Source organism: Euwallacea fornicatus, chromosome 12, assembly GCF_040115645.1.
Source record: "Euwallacea fornicatus isolate EFF26 chromosome 12, ASM4011564v1, whole genome shotgun sequence".
Taxonomy (NCBI): domain Eukaryota; kingdom Metazoa; phylum Arthropoda; class Insecta; order Coleoptera; family Curculionidae; genus Euwallacea; species Euwallacea fornicatus.
Window position 1 is genome coordinate 2389109 of NC_089552.1, and position 18410 is coordinate 2407518.

Consider the following 18410-nt stretch of genomic DNA (forward strand, 5'->3'; position numbering starts at 1 on the left):
TTTTGAGATATTTTGTTATAGTACATCCCTGTTGCTGCCAAACCAGTTTACATGATATGGAATATTTAATTGTTCTATTACATGCTCCATGATACAAATTTAATTTACGCGAAAATTACATTAAAAATGCTATCTACGAAGATAAATTATTGCATTTTAAATTAAACTAATAATCACATTTATATTTTAATTTTAGTTAGTTAAATGTATCCATAGGTGGTTTTATCAATAATCAAATTTATAAATAACACAGATATACTTCCACTATTTATTTGCCGTATTTCGTTTAAATCGATGTTGATTAATAATCATATGTGGAATAATGCGCAGACAGATGAAGCAGAATAATATTAGAAGAGCGACAGATGCAGTCAAAGTAAAACACTTCGAAAAAGATGAATGAAATGCGAAAAAATTAAGAAGATTTTATGTAAATTAGGACCCAGTGGCTGAAACACAGATTTTGGACCACTCTTGTTCAAGGTAATTTTTTTTGGTTGCCATGATGGTGTAGGTCCATACTGACGCTAGCAACCATATACCCCATAATTGGTATATTGTAGTACGCGTATATAGAGAGCAATAAAGCTCCTGGGAAAAAATGTGAAACGGCCGAAACGAGTGCCTTAATGTCTGTCTGAAATAAATGCTTGACATTGCGTGCTTTAATAAGGTCTATAAATAAATTCACGTTTTCAAAAAAAGTAGGTCTCAGACCCACATATTTAACCACAAAAATCGTTCCATTATTCATTAGAATATTATCTTCAATCACGTGATATTCATTTCTTATCAGTTTATCAAGTTTAAATTTACTACTTATATTCATATTTCCTTACTAATGTGATCTATTCGCACCAAATACATAATAACCAATATCATGTCTATTGAAACCATTTTGCTAAATGCGAGCTTTATAACGTTTTTCAATGGCGTGTAATTGTTTGGGCTACATTTGGTCTCAAATTTAAAAATTGTAAATCATCTTTGACTATTGCAAGAAAGCTGAACCTCCTGAAGTTTAACATACAGGGCAGCCCAGAAACAATAGTGCAAGTGAGTATCGAGTGCTAGAGGTTGCAAAAATATTGTTGAATAAAAAATTGAACTTACCTCATAGAAAAATTGATTGTTTTCATTCCGCGGGGAGTCAAAATATTTTTTTTTCTAATTTTGTAAATTGAGTATAAATCTAACGGTTTTTGTTTTACATACTCGAAATTTGTTTGTTAATGCAATAATTTCGTTTAAAACATTTCTTTCAAGCCAACTGATAGTTCAGCTGTCTCTTGTCGAAGCACAAAAAATCGACCTAACTATGTTATCAGTATCGATTCCTTCTACTTTTTCACAAATTTTGATGCTCAGAATTCTTCTACATCTAAAGAATATTCTATATTTAAAAAACTAGTACCTCTAACAGTTTTAGAGATATTTTGATTTAAGCATTTTTTGTTGTTTTCATAGCCTACTCCGTAATGCAACCAATAACTTAATTGAAAATATGTCGAAAACGATTAGAGATACAATTTTTTTGCAATATTCCTTTTTGGTGGGAAAAGATTCAGAGTAATAGAATTCGTAAAAATAATACTGTTATCGGCACTTATAAAAAAAGTTAGGTCGATTTTTGGTACCTTCGCAGGGCCCAGGTGGCGCCAGCTATCCACTAGTTTGGAAAGGAAATTTAAAATGAATTTTTCATACACCAAAACCTCCTAGGAGCAATCTCAAGCCGGTAAATTAAAAACTGTAAGATTTATCCGCAATTTACAGAAATAAAAAATTACTTTTGCGCACTGTAAGTTGAAAACATGCAACTTTTATATAAGACAAGTTAAGGCGCATCGCTGTTTTGTGCCCTCTGGCACTCAATAATTATTTGTACCGTCGCTTCTGGGACACCCGGTATAATACTGCTATAAACACTGAGAAGCCACACAACAAAGAAAGGAGCTTCGAAGATACAATCCGGAGTGAGCAGGAAACGGTTTGAGGTCGTATTACCGCTCCAACCACATATTATAGAGCCACGGGGATTTGGGTTGAAAAACTACACGCTGGTGGTTCGGTGTTGAGTAACATCGCATACTCGAATGACATCATAAAAATTAAAAATATCAACCTACCTTTAATCCCCTTAAGCGACGAGTGTTCGTGTGAAATTAGGCGACAAATTGAGGCATTCTCTGAGGTGAAGGCGCACCCAAGCTCAAAAACCAACACAAAGGCAGCACCGTTTTTTATTCCTCGCGAATGTCAACCAAAAGCGCGGAACAAATTGTCACCGTAATGTCCCTATGGACAAAGCAAACAAAACTCGTTCAAATGGCGTTATCATCAAACATTATCGATAACAGACGATTTTGCCTACGAGTGGCACATTCATATTTACCTTCGTTTCTAAACCCCGCTCACAAACATCACCATCATACCACGAACTGCAGTATGTGTATCGAACAAACATGCACGGCCGGAAGAAGCGCTTTTGTTTGAAGAAGAATCCACCTCCGAATCGCCGTTATTGTCATACATTAGCGTGAGATTAATTAAATAAAAAGTGTCCGTTGTTGAAAGTGTGGGGGCACGATTACTTTACTAGATTCGGAGCTAGAGCAGGACTGACACTCATTCATTGACTGGAAAGGGGCGCAAGCGCTCCGGTTTACGTGTGCTGCCTCTACGTGGACGCTCTCTGGGCTCTAATAAGGGTCCCGGACTTTTCGAAGGGATGGGGTGAAATATGGGAATAGGGGAGCAAATTTCATCACTTAAGTGTCCCTGCCCGGGAGATACTAGACACCTCTATATCTGGCTTGAGCGAAGGGATTCAGCTTGTCACCCTTAAACGTTCACCTCACACACAGGCGGCAGAGACATTTGAATATTATTAGTCACTTGCCCTCTTTTCACAAGAGTGATTTGGACAAGTGTGCAGGTACAGTTATGTCCATTGCATACTCAGAGATTGTTGGTACATATGCAGAAGGACAATTGCGAGCGAATGCGACGCAAGAATCAGTCACGAGCACGTCTAATTGTCAGATATTGCTAACCAGAAGAGTAATTTCCGTGGACGACAAGAAAAAATTAGATCGTGCCCATGGAAATCATCTTACCAGCCATTTAATAATTTGGTTCTAAATCATTTAAGAGCGCCCACCGCAACTCAAGTAAAGAGCAATATATTAATGTCCGGGTAATCAAGATAATTTCCTTGCAAGTGGATCAACAGTACTCTCCTTTGAAACTGTCGTTTCTATAGAAATTATCCTGTTGGTAAATTTACCAAGAGTTTGATATATTGGCCCTTAGACCCACTAAGCCTTGCCACCTTACCAAGAAGATATGTTTCGTAACATCCGCCCAACGCCTTGCTTGAAATTCGTCACTTCTGTGAGAAATATACATATCGTTGGTAAATTGACCAGGATTTTTATAAATTGGCCCTTAGCGCCGTCATATCAACTTCTGATAAGTTTGCCAACAAGATAACTCCTATAGAAAGTTTGAAATCGAACCGCGGCCAGGACACTAGATAATCTTTTGATTTTCATAAAAATGGCTTTCCAGAAGATCTTGGCAGATATATCTGGATACGTACAGCTCTTTCGCACAGTGTTGATATATGCGCAAGAGGGATCATCTGCAACACGTGGTAAATCACTTCTTCAAAGAACCAACAACACGTGCGATTTCTTTGGGTACCTAGGCATTACACAGTTTCATCCATTCCACATTCATCATTCGGTCTTCCGCGTCAGTTACCTCTCTCGTTCCTCCGGGGTTGGTTCCCCTGATTCCAGGTGCGAATCCAGTCCCCGAAGTAATGCCTTGCGGTGGTTCCGGGGGGAACAACGGTAAAGAGAGGAGAGGGAGTTTTGTCAGTCAGCGTATCCTGGATTGGAACGTTAACCCGACACAAAGGGGGCAAATAAGATCGCCGAGTGCCAAGCCCCCAACGTCTGCTTAAAGATTCTCCTTGACCTTTATAAAAAAAAAAGGGCGAATCCAGTACTCGGGAAAAGGTATCCAGGGCTCACCATGTGGAGGTGCGGGCAGGTCTTTGACCCCCAACCATATTCAGGTTAGGCCGCTCTAGGGAGAAGGAAGAATCAGTTTGTTTACCTAAGCATTAAATAACTTAATGGTTTATTTCAAAATTTCCTCCGACTTCTTTCCCATCGCAGTATTTACCCACGAACAACAATGGACAAGGCGCAATGCTAATTTCTACCATAATTTCTTAAACATAACATGAGCACGCATTTTTTAAAATACGTAGTTTTAAAGCATTTCACAACCATCTAAATGAATTCATAAATCACATTATCTCCCTGAAAATGTATACATTATGAACGTCTACACGTGTGTGTCCTCAAGAAGCTTTCCTAATTACTTCTAAGTTACTACAAAAATGCCTTATTACCATAACTTGCGACAATCTGTGCGATAATGATTGTATCGCAGGAATACTACTAAACACCTTATCTGTTTTAGTGTCTGGCAACTTCAAGAATGAATTTTTTCCCTATATAAACGTTTTTCATGCAACATAGTTTATACTTAAATTTGTCAATATGTTTACCGCACAATGTGGCAATAGCTCACTTAGTTATGGTTTCAGTGTGGGAAACACCTGCAATGGTGGAACCACGGTTTTACTGTTTATGTCCCTAGTTGACTCATTATTGAGGGATACCTGTGAGGTGTCAGACACGCAAGGAAGGATTACTCCTAAGAAAGTGCCAGGTAATAGCTTTTGCAAGCCAGCCAAACAAACGCTTTAAAGCTTTAATGTCACTGCAGACTCTGAGTACGACTTCGTTGTCATCGGAGCGGGCACCGCAGGTTCTACAATTGCAGGAAGACTCGCTGAAGTCAAGCATTGGAAAATTTTACTGTTAGAAGCAGGAGATGATGAACCAGTGGGCAGCCAGGTTAAACACCCCATAAGACTCCTAATACTATGATACATTTTAAGTGCTCCTAGGTTCCTTCATTTTTTACCAACTACATGAACTCTCCAATTAATTGGAACTTTAGTACTGAGGCTGAACCAGTTGGGTGCCAAGGTTTCGAAGGCAAGCGTTGTTCCTGGCCCAGAGGAAAAGTGCTGGGAGGGACTGGAGTTATCAATGGAATGATGTTCTTAAGGGGAACCTTCAATGACTATAAAAGATGGGTGGATGCTGGAAATAATGGCTGGAGCTATGATGAGGTTAGAAACTTGTATCATGGTGTACGACTTGCTAACACAAAGCCAAAATAGATTCTACCGGATTTTAAGTCGTATGAAGACAATAGAGATTCGCAATTAATAGACGCTAAATTTCATGGAACTAAAGGTCCAGTGAGTATAGAGAGGTATCCTTACCAACCACCAATGGCATGGGACATATTGAAAGCTGGCGAACAAATCGGCTACAATATTAGCACAGACTTGAACGGTTTTAATTTCAATGGATTTGGAGTACCCCAAATGAACAGCAGGTATTAATAGAGTTACTCAATATTCTTCAGTAAATAATCCATCAACGTTCAGGGGTGGTGTTCGTCTGAGCATGGCTAAAGCCTTCATACGCCCTCAGAGAAATAACCCACATCTGCATGTGATGCTTAACACTACTGCAACGAAAATAGTCATCGACCAAGAGAAACGTGCTTCGGCAGTGGAACTTATTTACAACAACACGACTTATTCGGTCAAGGTTGGGAAAGAAGTGATAATATGTGCTGGAGCCGTTCAAACACCTCAGGTGTTGCTTCTCTCTGGAATTGGTGGCAAAGAGATGCTAGAATCTGTAGGTATTAAACAAGTTCATGACTTACCCGCTGTAGGAAAAGGAGTGCAAAATCATGTGTCTTTTCAACTGATCTATAACTTAGACACGCCTAAGAAGGACGTGTTGAACATGAGGAGTCTTTACCAGTATGTGCATGATCAAAGTGGGCCCATGAGTTCTACTGGATTAGCGCAAGTATGATCCAGTAAAGGTGTAAAGTTTACATAAATAAAATAGTTTGTCCCAGACTACTGCTCGAATACACTCAAAGTACAGTGTTCCTGAAAATCCGGATATTCAACTTTATTTTGAGGGGTTTACCGCCAAGTGTTCGTCAGGATTAAGTTTGGATGAACAGTCTAACGTCACAGAACAAATATCAATTTTTCCTACTTATCTTCATACTAAAAGCAGAGGGTACGTACCAATATCTTCAGTGCATTAAGGCAGGTATTAAAAAATTCCTCAAGTCAAAAGTGCTCTAAAACGATTTGGAAACATGACTAGTATGTCGTAACTTAATTCATTATTTACAAACGAACTTAGCTGCGATATACACATGCAACAAACTGAATTTATTTCAAGGCACTCTTCGGGAGGAATTTTTTGAATGAACCCGTTACAAAAAGTACTTTTGTAGATACATAGGTTTACACTCCAAGGACCCTTTCGCACCTCCAAAAATAGTGGCTAATTATCTTACGCATGAGCAGGATGTCAATGGCCTGATTGCAGGAATAAGGATCGTGCAAAACCTAGTAAATACCACCATACTGCAGTATAAGTATGGTCTGAAATTGGAAAAACGGTCTTATGGATCATGTGCAGAACTGCATAGGCAAGTTTAGTCTTTTAAATAAAAAAATAAATGGACAAAACAGCGAAATTCCTATTTTAGATGGGACTCTGACGAATTTTGGGCTTGTGCAGTGAAGTTCGAAACAGGTCATGAAAATCACCAAGGAAGTTCATGTAAAATGGGCCTAAGATCGAATCCAGAAGCGTGCGTCGACCAGAGGCTTCAACTACACGGTATTAATAATATAAGGATAGCGGACGCCTCTGTTTTCCCCGACCTACCCTCGGCCAATCCTCAGGCAACCATTATCATGGTTGCCGAAAGGGGGGCTCGGTTCATAAAAGAAGATTATTTGAATAGAATAGACCGTAAATGAAATTGCACTATAATAAATTGGTTTTGGGCACTGAAAAGAACAAATTGCAACTTATGATGCAGGTATTTCGGTTTTTTCCGGGGGGTAGACCATTTTATATTAATAGGGTTTATATGCAGTTATTAAGTTAAGTTTAAAAAAATTATTGGTATGGAAATATTATTATAGGGATTGGAAAATCTCAATCTATGATTACGTCACTCTAGTCAGATTTTTCGTTTGCATCCAGCTCACTTTCAAATCACGCTGGTAAGTTAAGTGTTTCGTTCATTTATAAGCATTATTGAAACGGACCTGGTATACATTGTGTATGACACCATCTATTAGTGGATTAAAGAACCTTACGAAACTAGTTTTTGTATGTATTAGAAATTTATTAGTTTTAATTGAAATATTAATAAAATGTAATTATACCTATTTAAGTCAAATTTTGGCTAAGTAGACAAAGAAATAAGTCTTTGAATTAATTTGTCCGGAAATTCGGCTTTTTCATATGAACACCAGCTCAAAGATCATCAACCCCCATTTTTCTGTCTCTTGTCACTTGTCATTCCAATCACAAATGTCAATTACCAATCAAAGCCAAAGTTTGTTTTTGCTTGTATTTGTTTATTATTAAACAATAAAATAACAAAAAGATGAATTAAAAAATGAACAAAACGACAAATTTCTGCTGTATTTGCCTCAAAGAAACCTCAGATTTCGAATCTGCCACGGAGCAGGACACGGACGGAGTCAAATACAGTGAAAAGTTGGCTCTCTGTGACCCCACACAAGTAAGAAGACATCTGTTTATAGACATAATCTTATTTGCTCTAAATTTTTGTAGGAATGGGAAGATAATAGTTTAAGCCTCTGCAACAGCTGCCTCATAAACTTAGATGTAGTTTATAAATTTATTCACCTATGCAGGAAAAGTTACAAGTTAAGAAGAGGAAACCTGCAGCTGCAGGAGTCTGAGCCACAAAAGAACCAAATAGATAATGAATCGTTTACTTGTTTTACTTGTAAAAAGGTGTTTAAGAAGAAGCGATTCCTAAAAAGTCATATCACAAGAACTCACTTAGCCAGTGATGACAGAAAAAAAGATATAGGTAACTTCACATATTCAAAACATTCAATTTTTCATAGATTTTTCAGAAAAGCATTAAAATGTGCAGGCTTGCCTTAATATAAGCAATCTTATATTTTTTACTGTTTAAAAGAACTTATAAATTTGTGGTCTTTTGTATAGAGTTGCCCCATAAAGGTCTTTTAAAGTTTACATAGTTCTGCATATTGGTCAAACAGAGTCTCCTGTGAAAAGTCACTAAAAATTCAACTGAAATTACTCTTGGCCTTAATATATATATATAATAAAAAGACATCACTCCAAGTTTCCTTGGTTTTGTGCAGTAATTTTGGTCAGTTAAACAACTCACAAATCACATATTATTTCAGACTCTGACCCACCTGCAGACTCTGAAGTTCTCTCCAAGGAAGAAAACATTAATCTTCATGAACACTCAAATCTGACAATAAAGAAGGAAGGAAACCTTAAAGAAGAAGCTGAAGAGATTGACCACTATAGTAATTATTTCCAAAATGAAGATATCTATTCTAGTGATGAAGATGAAAAACCAAAACTTCGGAAATCCAGAGCTAAAAAATCAAAAAAACCAGATTCATACACTTGTGAATATTGTGGCAAACAGTTCAACAGACACCAACATTGGTCTGCCCATATAAGGTCAAAGCACACTTTTGAAAAGCCTTATAAATGCAAACTATGTGAAGCCAGTTTTACCACTTCACACAGCCTTTTAGTACACAAAAGAAATCACAATAATGAAAAACCCTATATTTGTAGTACTTGTGGGAAAGGGTTTGTCTGTTCTGGGGATTTATTCCATCACAATAAAATACACTTGAACAAGAAGGAGTATGAGTGCAATGTGTGCCAAAAAAGGTTTAACACCACTAGTATCTTGAGAACTCATAAAATAGTGAAGCATACTCAACCTCAAGACTGGAAATATATTTGCGTTTTATGCGAAAGACGGTTTCCCATTAACAGTTCTTTGGCTTTGCATATGAAGAGACACACTGGGGTCAAAGACCATCCTTGCCACATTTGCGGCAAAAAGTTCTTTAACAAATCGGAAGTTACCAAGCACATATTAAGTCACTCAAACCAGAAAAACTTTAAATGTCATTTATGTGAAGATAAAGAGTACAAAAATAAGGAGGGCTTGAACAAACACCTAAAGATAATCCACGATCTGGGCACGTGGAAAGCTCCGAAACTGGAAAAGAGGTTTTTGTGCGTGTTGTGTCCTAGAAGATTCACCTTTAACAATAAACTGCAGAGGCATTTGCTGACGCACACGGGAGAAAAACCGTATAAATGTGATTATTGTGAAAAGAAGTTTAGCGATACCTATTATAGGAAAAATCATATGAAGAAGGAACATAGTGAGCATTTGGATGAGGATGGGAATATTAAGTATTTAGAGTCGGTGATTTCCAATAATTTCACATAAAAGATCGTCCTCACAATTAGTCAATGCAAAGAGGAATTTCTGGAAGTGGATTTTGCATCAGAAAAATTGAGTTTCAGTAATTTAGTTGTATTCTTAAGTGTAACGTACATATTTATTTAATAGGAATTTATTACCAAATATTTGATTTATATAAAATATTTTTTACATTACATTAAACTAATAAACAATTGATTTTTATTAGATACCTATTGTAAACTGAAATCTCTGCTCGAGTTCAATACAAATTTCAATTGATAGATGTACAAACTTCAGTAAGTTATGTTGGTGTTCAAATTTAAAAAATCAATTGTGAGAGCTTTATTGGCACACCCTGTATATGAGGAAGATAAAATAAATAGGCTTTAGAGTAAAATTACATGGACCAATGAGATGAAAAACGACACTTACAAGTCCAATTCTTTTAAATAATATAATAGTTCATCAACTTTAAATTGTTCTATTTATTGAATAAGCTTAAAAAGAGAAAAATTATAGAGGCAAATCGTCCAACAGAATTTAATTTTTTATAGTTCCTGCAGTCATACAAAAAATATAGTGTCAAAAATGTCGCAGGATATATGAGAATATCCTTGGACACCTTATTTATTAATGGAAAACAATCAGAAACAACTTCTTTCCGAATCAAAAGTTTCTCCTTTTAAAATTTGCATTTAATAAACACAATTACCGTTATTGTAGTTGTCTCTTTTTAGTTTTTACCTAACCATTAAATACACAAATTGAACAAAGTAGGTCCAACAAGAAAATTCATATCTTAAGGCACTGTTACTTTCATTTTCCATTAACTTTAATATATTCTGTTACTGACATGGTGTATCACAGCAATTTAGGAATAGATTCCTGTTTAGTCAAAAGTAATTTAGCAAGTTGAGCTTCGTTCCCATAAAATTTATTCACTCTATTTCCTCCAGTCTGATCGTAATGGTGAAGCACCTTCAAATTCATTTCGGTCGCCCTCATGCAGTGCAAATCGCCACCGCTAAGGAGAAACATTTTAAAAAGGTTTCCTTTACCTTTTGCTTCTTGCGTTAATAGTTTAGGTATATCATTGTCCACTCTTATTAGGGGGATAGTTTTTTGAATCTTTTTGCGAGCTAGAATATTGCTTTTTATGATGAAGCTAAAATAAGTTAAGAAAACTTACCAGCCACATAATCCCTCCCATAAAAGGCGATATACTTGTAATCTTCCCGATCAAAATGACCGGCCATTTTAGTCACCTCTAGCTGCAATACTTGTGAGATTTGAGGATTGTATTGTCTGAATGGGATGGGCGAGTAAATTTGATAATTCTCTATGGTATTCATTCGCACCTTTAATTAAAGCACATACACCTCATTAGCAAAAAAGTAGCAAGTTAATATGAAATGGGACCAACCCTGTTCAAAAAATCTACGGTAATATTAGCCCAAACGTCTAAAACCAAGGTTAAACTATCCAATCCTAACTTCTTCAAAGCCAAATCCACTACTGCAAAATTCAAGGCTTTATTGTTTTCAATCTTCAGTGTGATTTTACTTTCAGGAAGCCTGATGGAGAGCCACCCTATTTTAACATCATCACTACTATGCCGACCAGTGGCAACTTTGACAAAACTTTTCAGAGTAGCAAAAGCATCCTCAGACCCTAAAAATCTCCTCCCTTCTATCTTTCATTTGGTAATACTATTTAAACTAACCCTGGCTCTGACTGTTGTATTGATATAACAAGACGAGGAGCAGAAAAGTTTTTTCTTTCTTTTCCATTATAGAGGCATCATAGCCCGATAGGAAATTGAGAACTTGAAGTACTTCAGTTTCTTGCACTGGTAAGACAATAGATACTCGACTGTTTTCGGTTACATAGGGAGCAGGAACAAATTCTACGTTTCCGAGAGGTTTACAGACCTCAAACCTTAAAAAAACGTTGAGGTCATATTAGCAATTCCTTTTTGTTTATCAGTAAGGAGGTGTGCAATTGTACAATGTTTTAAATGATTAAGGATTCATGAATATGAGATGAATTGGGAACAAAGATGTATAATGAGAAATAGAGATGATTTGAAGATTTAAATAAAACTAGATGAATGCATAATGAAAATGTAAGAGTTCTTAAAAATATATATAAAGTACAAAGAGCAATAACCTTTTTACTACTTCCTTGCCATTACTCAAATCGCGAAATCCCAAGTCAAATGTATAGTCAAGCCCCCGGCTCAGATCAAATGATTTGTAACCATTAACTAGTCGTCTGAACTCATAGGCCTTGGGATATTGATCTTCCACTTGAGCTATCACTTGCTTTAAGATGTTCTACAATAATAACATTTTTTATATAGTAATGGCAAGATCTTGCATAATAGTTGATTATGTAAATACATAATCAGTTATTAATACCTGTATATCTTGGAGCTCAGGCTCGGAATGTTGACGAATTACGGTAAAATCATCGGGAAAGAAAACGTGGCTCAAATTAAAATAGTTCTGACGAGGCATGTCAAAGCGAGTTGCCGGTATAGCGCCAGACCTTTGCCCAGGGGGCCATGACTGGGTTAAGGTTTTAGATAATTGAGATATTTGTTTGTTGTAAGTTTCCAAGCGTTGCTAAAAGTAATAAATATATTAAAACAAATTACTAAACCAAAAAATACTTTGTACTTTAAGGAAATAAGCATTGAGCCTGAAAAAGTCATCATTAGCAATCACTGGGCGCACAGTGACGGCGTTGTTAAACTCAGAATCTGTGCTCAGCTTTTTTAAATACTGCGCCACATCAAAGTGCTTTAATTTATAGGAAAGTGCACTTTGTCCCTAAAATGAAGAATTTTAGCTGGGCAGCACAGAGACCTGGCCCTTTGAGTAAACCTGAACGGAAGTTTGGCAAGATAAGCCTAAACTATGATGAACACAGCGCCCAAGATTCTCACTATAATCATCCGACACGGCATTCATGATACACCATTCTAAATGGTTTCGAGCTGCCATTAGCACAGAGTTGCTTATTATAATCCCTGCATCTACAAATTATCGTTTTCAGGTAGTACATAAAAATTTAAACAGAAATACATTATAAATCAATTTAAATTCCAAAATATGAAAAATCTTTAATTCTTCTAATTACAACGCACCCAAATTACAGTAGCTGCTGTCTATTACTGGTGTCCCTAAAAATACGTCCATACTAATACTAATTTTGTCCACAATTTCTCTCAGTCTGTGGGCGTTTATAAATGTATAATCATTGGCAAAAAAGTAATAGTCATAGTCATTTGCAAATGTATCTGCCACATATTTAATGACTTGAAAAGGTCGGTATTTACTTCTTGCATCTGTAAATCCTACTAACCCTGAAAGAAATTTATTTTGTTGGCTACAACTAGGGCCAGATCTAATTTTAAAAAAAGCACCAAATACAAACTCTCAATACTAGGTGTCACAAACAAGTGTCTTTTGTGCTTGTAATTTTTTTGTTCATTACTTCTTTGAAACGAAATTTCTAAGCTAAATTTATGATTTAAAACTACATTCCAGAAATGTAAACATAACAGCAATTGCAAAAAAGTTATAGGCACAAGGCATTTGTTTGGGGTAACTATTATATGGGCTTACCAGTGAGATTAAATTTGGTCTTAACCTTATATTGAGCAGTAATAAAAAACTTAATTTTATCCACTACATGCCCGATAGTCTTATTTATATGGACAGCCTGGGTGTTAACTTTGTCTTCGGAGGTAAAAATCCCCACAAACAATTTCTCCTTTATTCCCAATTCTGTTGAGTAATACCTAGGCCTTACAAAGTGTGATTTGGTTTCACCTTTAGGTTTTTCAGGTAAAATTCGTGGCTCGAGTTTGTTAATTGAGCTATTGATGATTTCTTGAGCAAGTTTACTGTTCACTTTAAATGGATTTTCACTTGTGTCGCACGATATGTCTAGACTAGGATTTATGAATGAGGATATGTAGAGGCCTATTAAAATACCCAGGAAAAGGTAAATGTTTTCAGAAATGAACTTCCTACTTAGTTTTAACATGGTGCTGAGGAGGTTGGGCAAATGTTAGAGATATTTATAAGTGACTTGTTTGGAGAGAAACATAATTTGTAGAAAATATTAAATATTATTAAATATATGTTAAAAACACATAAAAATGTATCATTTATGTTAAAATAGATAATTTTAAAATAAAAAATTATTTATATAAACACGAGAGTTTGGTGCCATGTCACGTATTTTTAAAACTGACATTGATTGAACGTGACGTTATCGTTTGCTTCACTTTGAAGTGCCTAGTTAAGAGAGAGATAAAACTATTTAGGTGGCTACTGCTCGTTAACACGGTCTTATACTAAACACAAAAAACTCGACCTCTTCAATTGTTTTGTAAAGTTGGTTACATATATTTGGTAAAATCTCAAAATACGAAACAAATGATACGTGTAAATTGCATTTAAATTAAATGAACTATAATTGAGTAATATGCTAGAACCATTGTCTTAAGTATGCTGAACGAGCAATCATTTGCCTGTCATATCCCATATAACGTAATCATGAACTACTAAAGACAAAAAGTCACCGACTTCTTATATTATAGTAGAGCCATCTATGAGACAGTCAAAACGTTAAGGTTTAAGATCATTTTCATAAAAATAGATGCTCTGCTTTCGTTTCGCCGTTTCAGTGAAAGCTATTTTGCTGGCATTACTATCAGGAATTTCCAACAGGAGAAACGAATTATCGGTGCATCCCAGAGCACGATTCTGTTTCTACACTAGTCACAGTTGCCAGAATGTGCCGATAGCCGGCCCAAGCCCATTTATACATCTTTTTGAATATTAATTAATTCGCACATATATGTTTTAAACGTATTTAATAAACTGTTGGCTCAGCTGCATTTACAACTGACAGCCAGGGGAGGGGGAGGGGGAAGGGGTTAGTGGAGGTATATGGTTATTTATCCACTCCCTGAGCGAAGACCAAGATGAAAACCTTCGTATGACCGCAGTACTATATCGATTCACAGTTTATTCTGACCATCGTGTAATATAATTGGACAATCAATGCGGACTTCTGTTTAGGGTGGGGCTAGCTCCACAGACCAGGAACCAATCAGAACTAAAAATGCGGGTACTAAGATGTGTGATACTTACGTTCTTAGTCCATTGCAGCAAAACATAATAATCAATATGTTTTTTTTTTTATATTATCAACTCTACATTGCGTTAAAAAGCGAAAGAATTTTACTATCTAATTTGGATTTCTCACAGTTGAAATCAATAACGTACATAAAAGAATAAGGGATTTTTTGGTTTAATAATTTTGGTAAGCTTCTATAACGGCTTATAAATAATGTATGGTATTCGCTAAAACGATTTTGCGAATTCAGGTGCGTTCTTGAACTTTTATTCCTTGATTTGCATAGTGGTATTTATCTTGCGATTCAGAATGTGTCAGCCTCTAATTGCTGATTTTTGGATAAGTATAGATACTTACCCGGGCAGAAATATGATGTAATAATGTTATTCTTTGGTACAAATGCCCCGTCAAAGATATCATAGGATGCTGTCGGAGTAACATCATAATGACTAGAGGTAGCCCTAGGCTAATTACCTCGCCAATATATGTCAATTAAAGCAAGTTATTGCAAAATAAAATTAGTCTCGACTTTTTTTTTGTAAAGCCAGTGATTCAAGAGTTAATAAAAACATTAAATTATGAGAATTTGTACGGGAAATGTATCTGCGGAGATCAACCTCTGGTTGCCGACTTCTCAATTTTTACTTCTTCTGAATCATTCTGAAGGTATTAAAATGCTTAACATCTGAAAAAGGAATAATTGTAAAATTATATGCATTGTTTGTAGTATAATGTTTATCTTTCTAGTGATGACTTTGAAGAATCAAATATTTACAACCAGTTGAGCGTGGAACGCCTCGTATATTTGATGTGAAATTTTAGAAATTTGTTATGCAGCTGCTATCCTTAGTGATAAAAATTTGAAAATTATTTCCCGCTTTTTCTGGCGGGGACCTCTTAAAAACGACTTTTCTGCTTTTATTTCGTTCCAGTCGTTTTCGATATACAACCGATCACCACTGCAACTTTAAAATTCATTCGCGTAAGAGCTACATTAGTTCATTTTAGCAATTTCAATTTCCAGTGATTTCCCTTTGATGAGGGAACTTTACTAGTGTTTATAGTCTCGTCAAAGGCAATTCCCTTGCGCTACTGTTATCTAACAAATAATGCTGTAAATTTCACGATTTGTACTACGAAGCTTGCACTGGGGCCGGTTTTCATTAGACACAATTCAGAAACGCGAATTAGAGGAAATTCGGAAAAATGCAGAAACGATGCAAATTGGAAAGCGCGAAACCGTCAAAAACGCCAATTTACATAGCTGGTAACACCATCAGGGATTCGTTGTGGGGAAAAAAGGATCATTCACTAATTCTAATTAGAATTTTAGGTAAATTCAATCCAGAAATGGTAAGCGTTTGTCAGAGAGATGTTAAAAGGCGATAGGAACAGTAACTCTAAGAAATGCAGATTTATTGTTTATTCTTAAATACGCACCCGTAAATAAGATTTACCTATATACATATGCATATGCATAAACAGGGTATTAGTTAATACGGACAAACTCTAGAGAATAACCGTTTAGCTCATTCTAATATAAAATGGTCATCACCCCATTACTCCCTCCTCCCAAAAAAAAAAATATATATTTGTGGGGAAAATTCGGCTTGACCATAGAAAAAATTTACCCTATAGATCCTCATGACCATTGGGCATGTCCAATAATGGTGTAAGCTCTCAAAAGAAACCGAGATGTCAAATGTCAGCTCAGTATCTCAGAAATTAAAAAAGATATTAACAAAATCATGCTAAAACCCTGTACCTTAGTAGCGTCTCGTTAGGTAAAAGATATTGTTTTCAAACGGACAGAAGTCATTATTGTGTATATCTTCATTGATTAATGATTGGCTAGATGTATTTTTCAATGAATGAAAATATTAAACCTACGCGATGGGAAATATCTGGAATAGTTCCCTTATGTGCGTGCTAGGAAATCCACACAAATGTAGTTAGGAATCTCATTAAATATAGATATCGTCCACTTAAAAGCTTGAAAATTAAAAAATATCAAATGAAGAGTGGTGAGTGCTTAACAGCTATTGTAAGAAAGTTTTAGACACTACTCGTTCTAAACTCAAGTAGTACCTACATACGACGCATCAATATTCCTACAAAACTGTTAAATTTCGTGAAAATTAATTTAACTCTATATTGATAGCATGTTTTGCTTGTACGCAGTTAAATTCTTCCAATTATATTATTACCATAAAATTACCCAGTATACCAATTATCAAAATTATGTATGCTGGTGTGACTTATTCGTTTAAGACTGAACCCATACACGTTTCAAAAGGACAATTCTGCCTGAATATGGATAAATTATTTAAAAAATATATGAATGTTACCTGCTGGTAAAAAGTTGTAAATTTAGACTTTTCTGTAATTATTAGGATTTTTTTCTTGACGTATTCAATATGGATGTTGGGTAACTTTACACTATAATCAAATAGTTTAAGATCATTTATTCTCAAAAACCTTGCTCTTGAAAAGGTGAGTAATTTACGCCACTGCCTATCAATGTAACACTTATTAGTTCTCTTGACCGAACGTGTAGATCAATGTGCAATTAGTAAAAAAACAGTAAAACTCTGACGCATATAAAATATTTCATTGTCCACTGTATCTTGTTCATGTGTAAAGAACCATCTTTAACATATAAATGAAATGTTTCTTAAATATCAGTGCCTTGTGATAGTAATTTTTGGTGTTTGTGTAGCTGTACATTTACGTAAGTATTGCATCGCCTGATTCTTATTGTTGCAGAAATACGATTTTGATTGCAGCACCTGAAATCAAAGTATGCTTAAAATCGGATCCAAACTTTGAAGAATGTATGAAGAAGAGCATAGGAAGCACTTTAAAATTTTTAAAAGATGGTAATTCCAAATTTTCTGATAAAAAAAAGTGGTAGCCAAAACTTTTTTAATCAGGTAACAAAGAGCTGGGGTTTCCCATAATTGAGCCATTCTACGTGGAAAAGCTGGAACTAGTCGCCGATCCCAAGAAATCAGTGAAACTCAGTCAGCAATATGAACATATTTACATGCATGGATTCACCAATTCCGAGGTTACAAAATTTAAGTGAGTAGGTGCCTGTGCAACGTGCGAATCCTCCATTTCTATGAACTACCCAAAGCAGCTTCTTATTTTTAGTTTAAACTTTGGTATCCCTGGGAAAAGCGCATGTGAATGGAAAATGGAAATCTACACCCCTATATCCCGAATGGAGGCAAACTATAAGTTAACCGGCCAAATACTCTTGTTCCCAATTAATGGACATGGAAAATGCAACGTCACATTAAGTACGCAATTCGATAATAATACCGAATTTGTTTTCGGCAAATGAGATGTTTTTAGTAAATCTTAGAAACCAACACTCGGCACAATGCGAAACTTACACCAAAAAAGGGAAAACATATTTGAGGCTAACGAGATACACCATTAACATGAAAGCTGATAATTGCCATTTCGATTTTCCCAACATAATTCCAGGCAACGAACAAATTTCCAAGGAAGTTGGTAAAATCGTGAATGAGAACTCGTTGGAGATATTCCAAGATGTGAAGAGTGGATTTGAGCAGATGCTATCAAAATTGCATAAGGATGCGGCCAATAACATACTCACAAAGTTCCCCGAAGAAGAGCTCTTTGGGGTCTGAGTTTCAGTTTTGTAATTGTAAAATAAAGTTTCCCGTCACCTGATTATTTGTTGGTTAATGCTTGCAAAAATCGGTCTTAATGGTCAATTTTAATGATTAGTTGTTTTTGCTTTAATGCACAACGCAGGATTT

General features: G+C 35.8%; 5 protein-coding genes across 7 annotated transcripts in view; 3 read left to right on the plus strand and 2 right to left on the minus strand.

Annotated features, from left to right (window-relative positions):
• The window catches only part of Liprin-gamma (liprin protein kazrin), a 34950-nt gene extending 32276 nt beyond the window's left edge, over window positions 1-2674 (minus strand). For 2 of the 3 annotated variants that reach the window (XM_066288869.1, XM_066288866.1), the window contains exons 1-2: window positions 2396-2674; window positions 2130-2298 (exon numbers count right to left, since the gene is read on the minus strand). The gene's annotated coding sequence lies outside the window, so the exon portion shown is untranslated. The remainder of the gene's footprint in view (window positions 1-2129; window positions 2299-2395) is intronic. The other variant, XM_066288867.1, reaches the window with a different exon arrangement.
• Window positions 2675-4375: 1701 nt separating this feature from the next.
• LOC136342364 (glucose dehydrogenase [FAD, quinone]-like) lies at window positions 4376-6961 on the plus strand. Its single transcript, XM_066288083.1, has 8 exons — window positions 4376-4752; window positions 4810-4940; window positions 4994-5221; window positions 5273-5493; window positions 5546-5981; window positions 6034-6203; window positions 6427-6624; window positions 6685-6961. Exons 1-8 carry the CDS (start codon window positions 4581-4583, stop codon window positions 6959-6961), a joined length of 1833 nt encoding a protein of 610 aa, XP_066144180.1. The 5' UTR covers window positions 4376-4580.
• A 637-nt stretch (window positions 6962-7598) lies between these two features.
• LOC136342365 (zinc finger protein 557-like) lies at window positions 7599-9684 on the plus strand. Its single transcript, XM_066288084.1, has 3 exons — window positions 7599-7737; window positions 7791-8055; window positions 8402-9684. The coding sequence occupies exons 1-3, from the start codon at window positions 7612-7614 to the stop codon at window positions 9481-9483; spliced, it is 1473 nt and encodes a 490-aa protein (XP_066144181.1). The 5' UTR covers window positions 7599-7611; the 3' UTR covers window positions 9484-9684.
• Window positions 9595-13731, minus strand: Chpf (Chondroitin polymerizing factor). The gene is made up of 10 exons (XM_066288082.1): window positions 13092-13731; window positions 12611-12829; window positions 12348-12499; window positions 12141-12293; window positions 11880-12086; window positions 11629-11795; window positions 11183-11397; window positions 10883-11130; window positions 10649-10817; window positions 9595-10598 (listed from the first exon to the last, which is right to left on the minus strand). Exons 1-10 carry the CDS (start codon window positions 13513-13515, stop codon window positions 10321-10323), a joined length of 2232 nt encoding a protein of 743 aa, XP_066144179.1. The 5' UTR covers window positions 13516-13731; the 3' UTR covers window positions 9595-10320.
• Window positions 13732-17167: 3436 nt separating this feature from the next.
• On the plus strand, window positions 17168-18324 carry LOC136342754 (protein takeout-like). The gene is made up of 5 exons (XM_066288873.1): window positions 17168-17347; window positions 17403-17495; window positions 17550-17700; window positions 17773-17921; window positions 17977-18324. The coding sequence occupies exons 1-5, from the start codon at window positions 17284-17286 to the stop codon at window positions 18276-18278; spliced, it is 759 nt and encodes a 252-aa protein (XP_066144970.1). The 5' UTR covers window positions 17168-17283; the 3' UTR covers window positions 18279-18324.
• The last annotated feature ends 86 nt before the right edge of the window (window positions 18325-18410 follow it).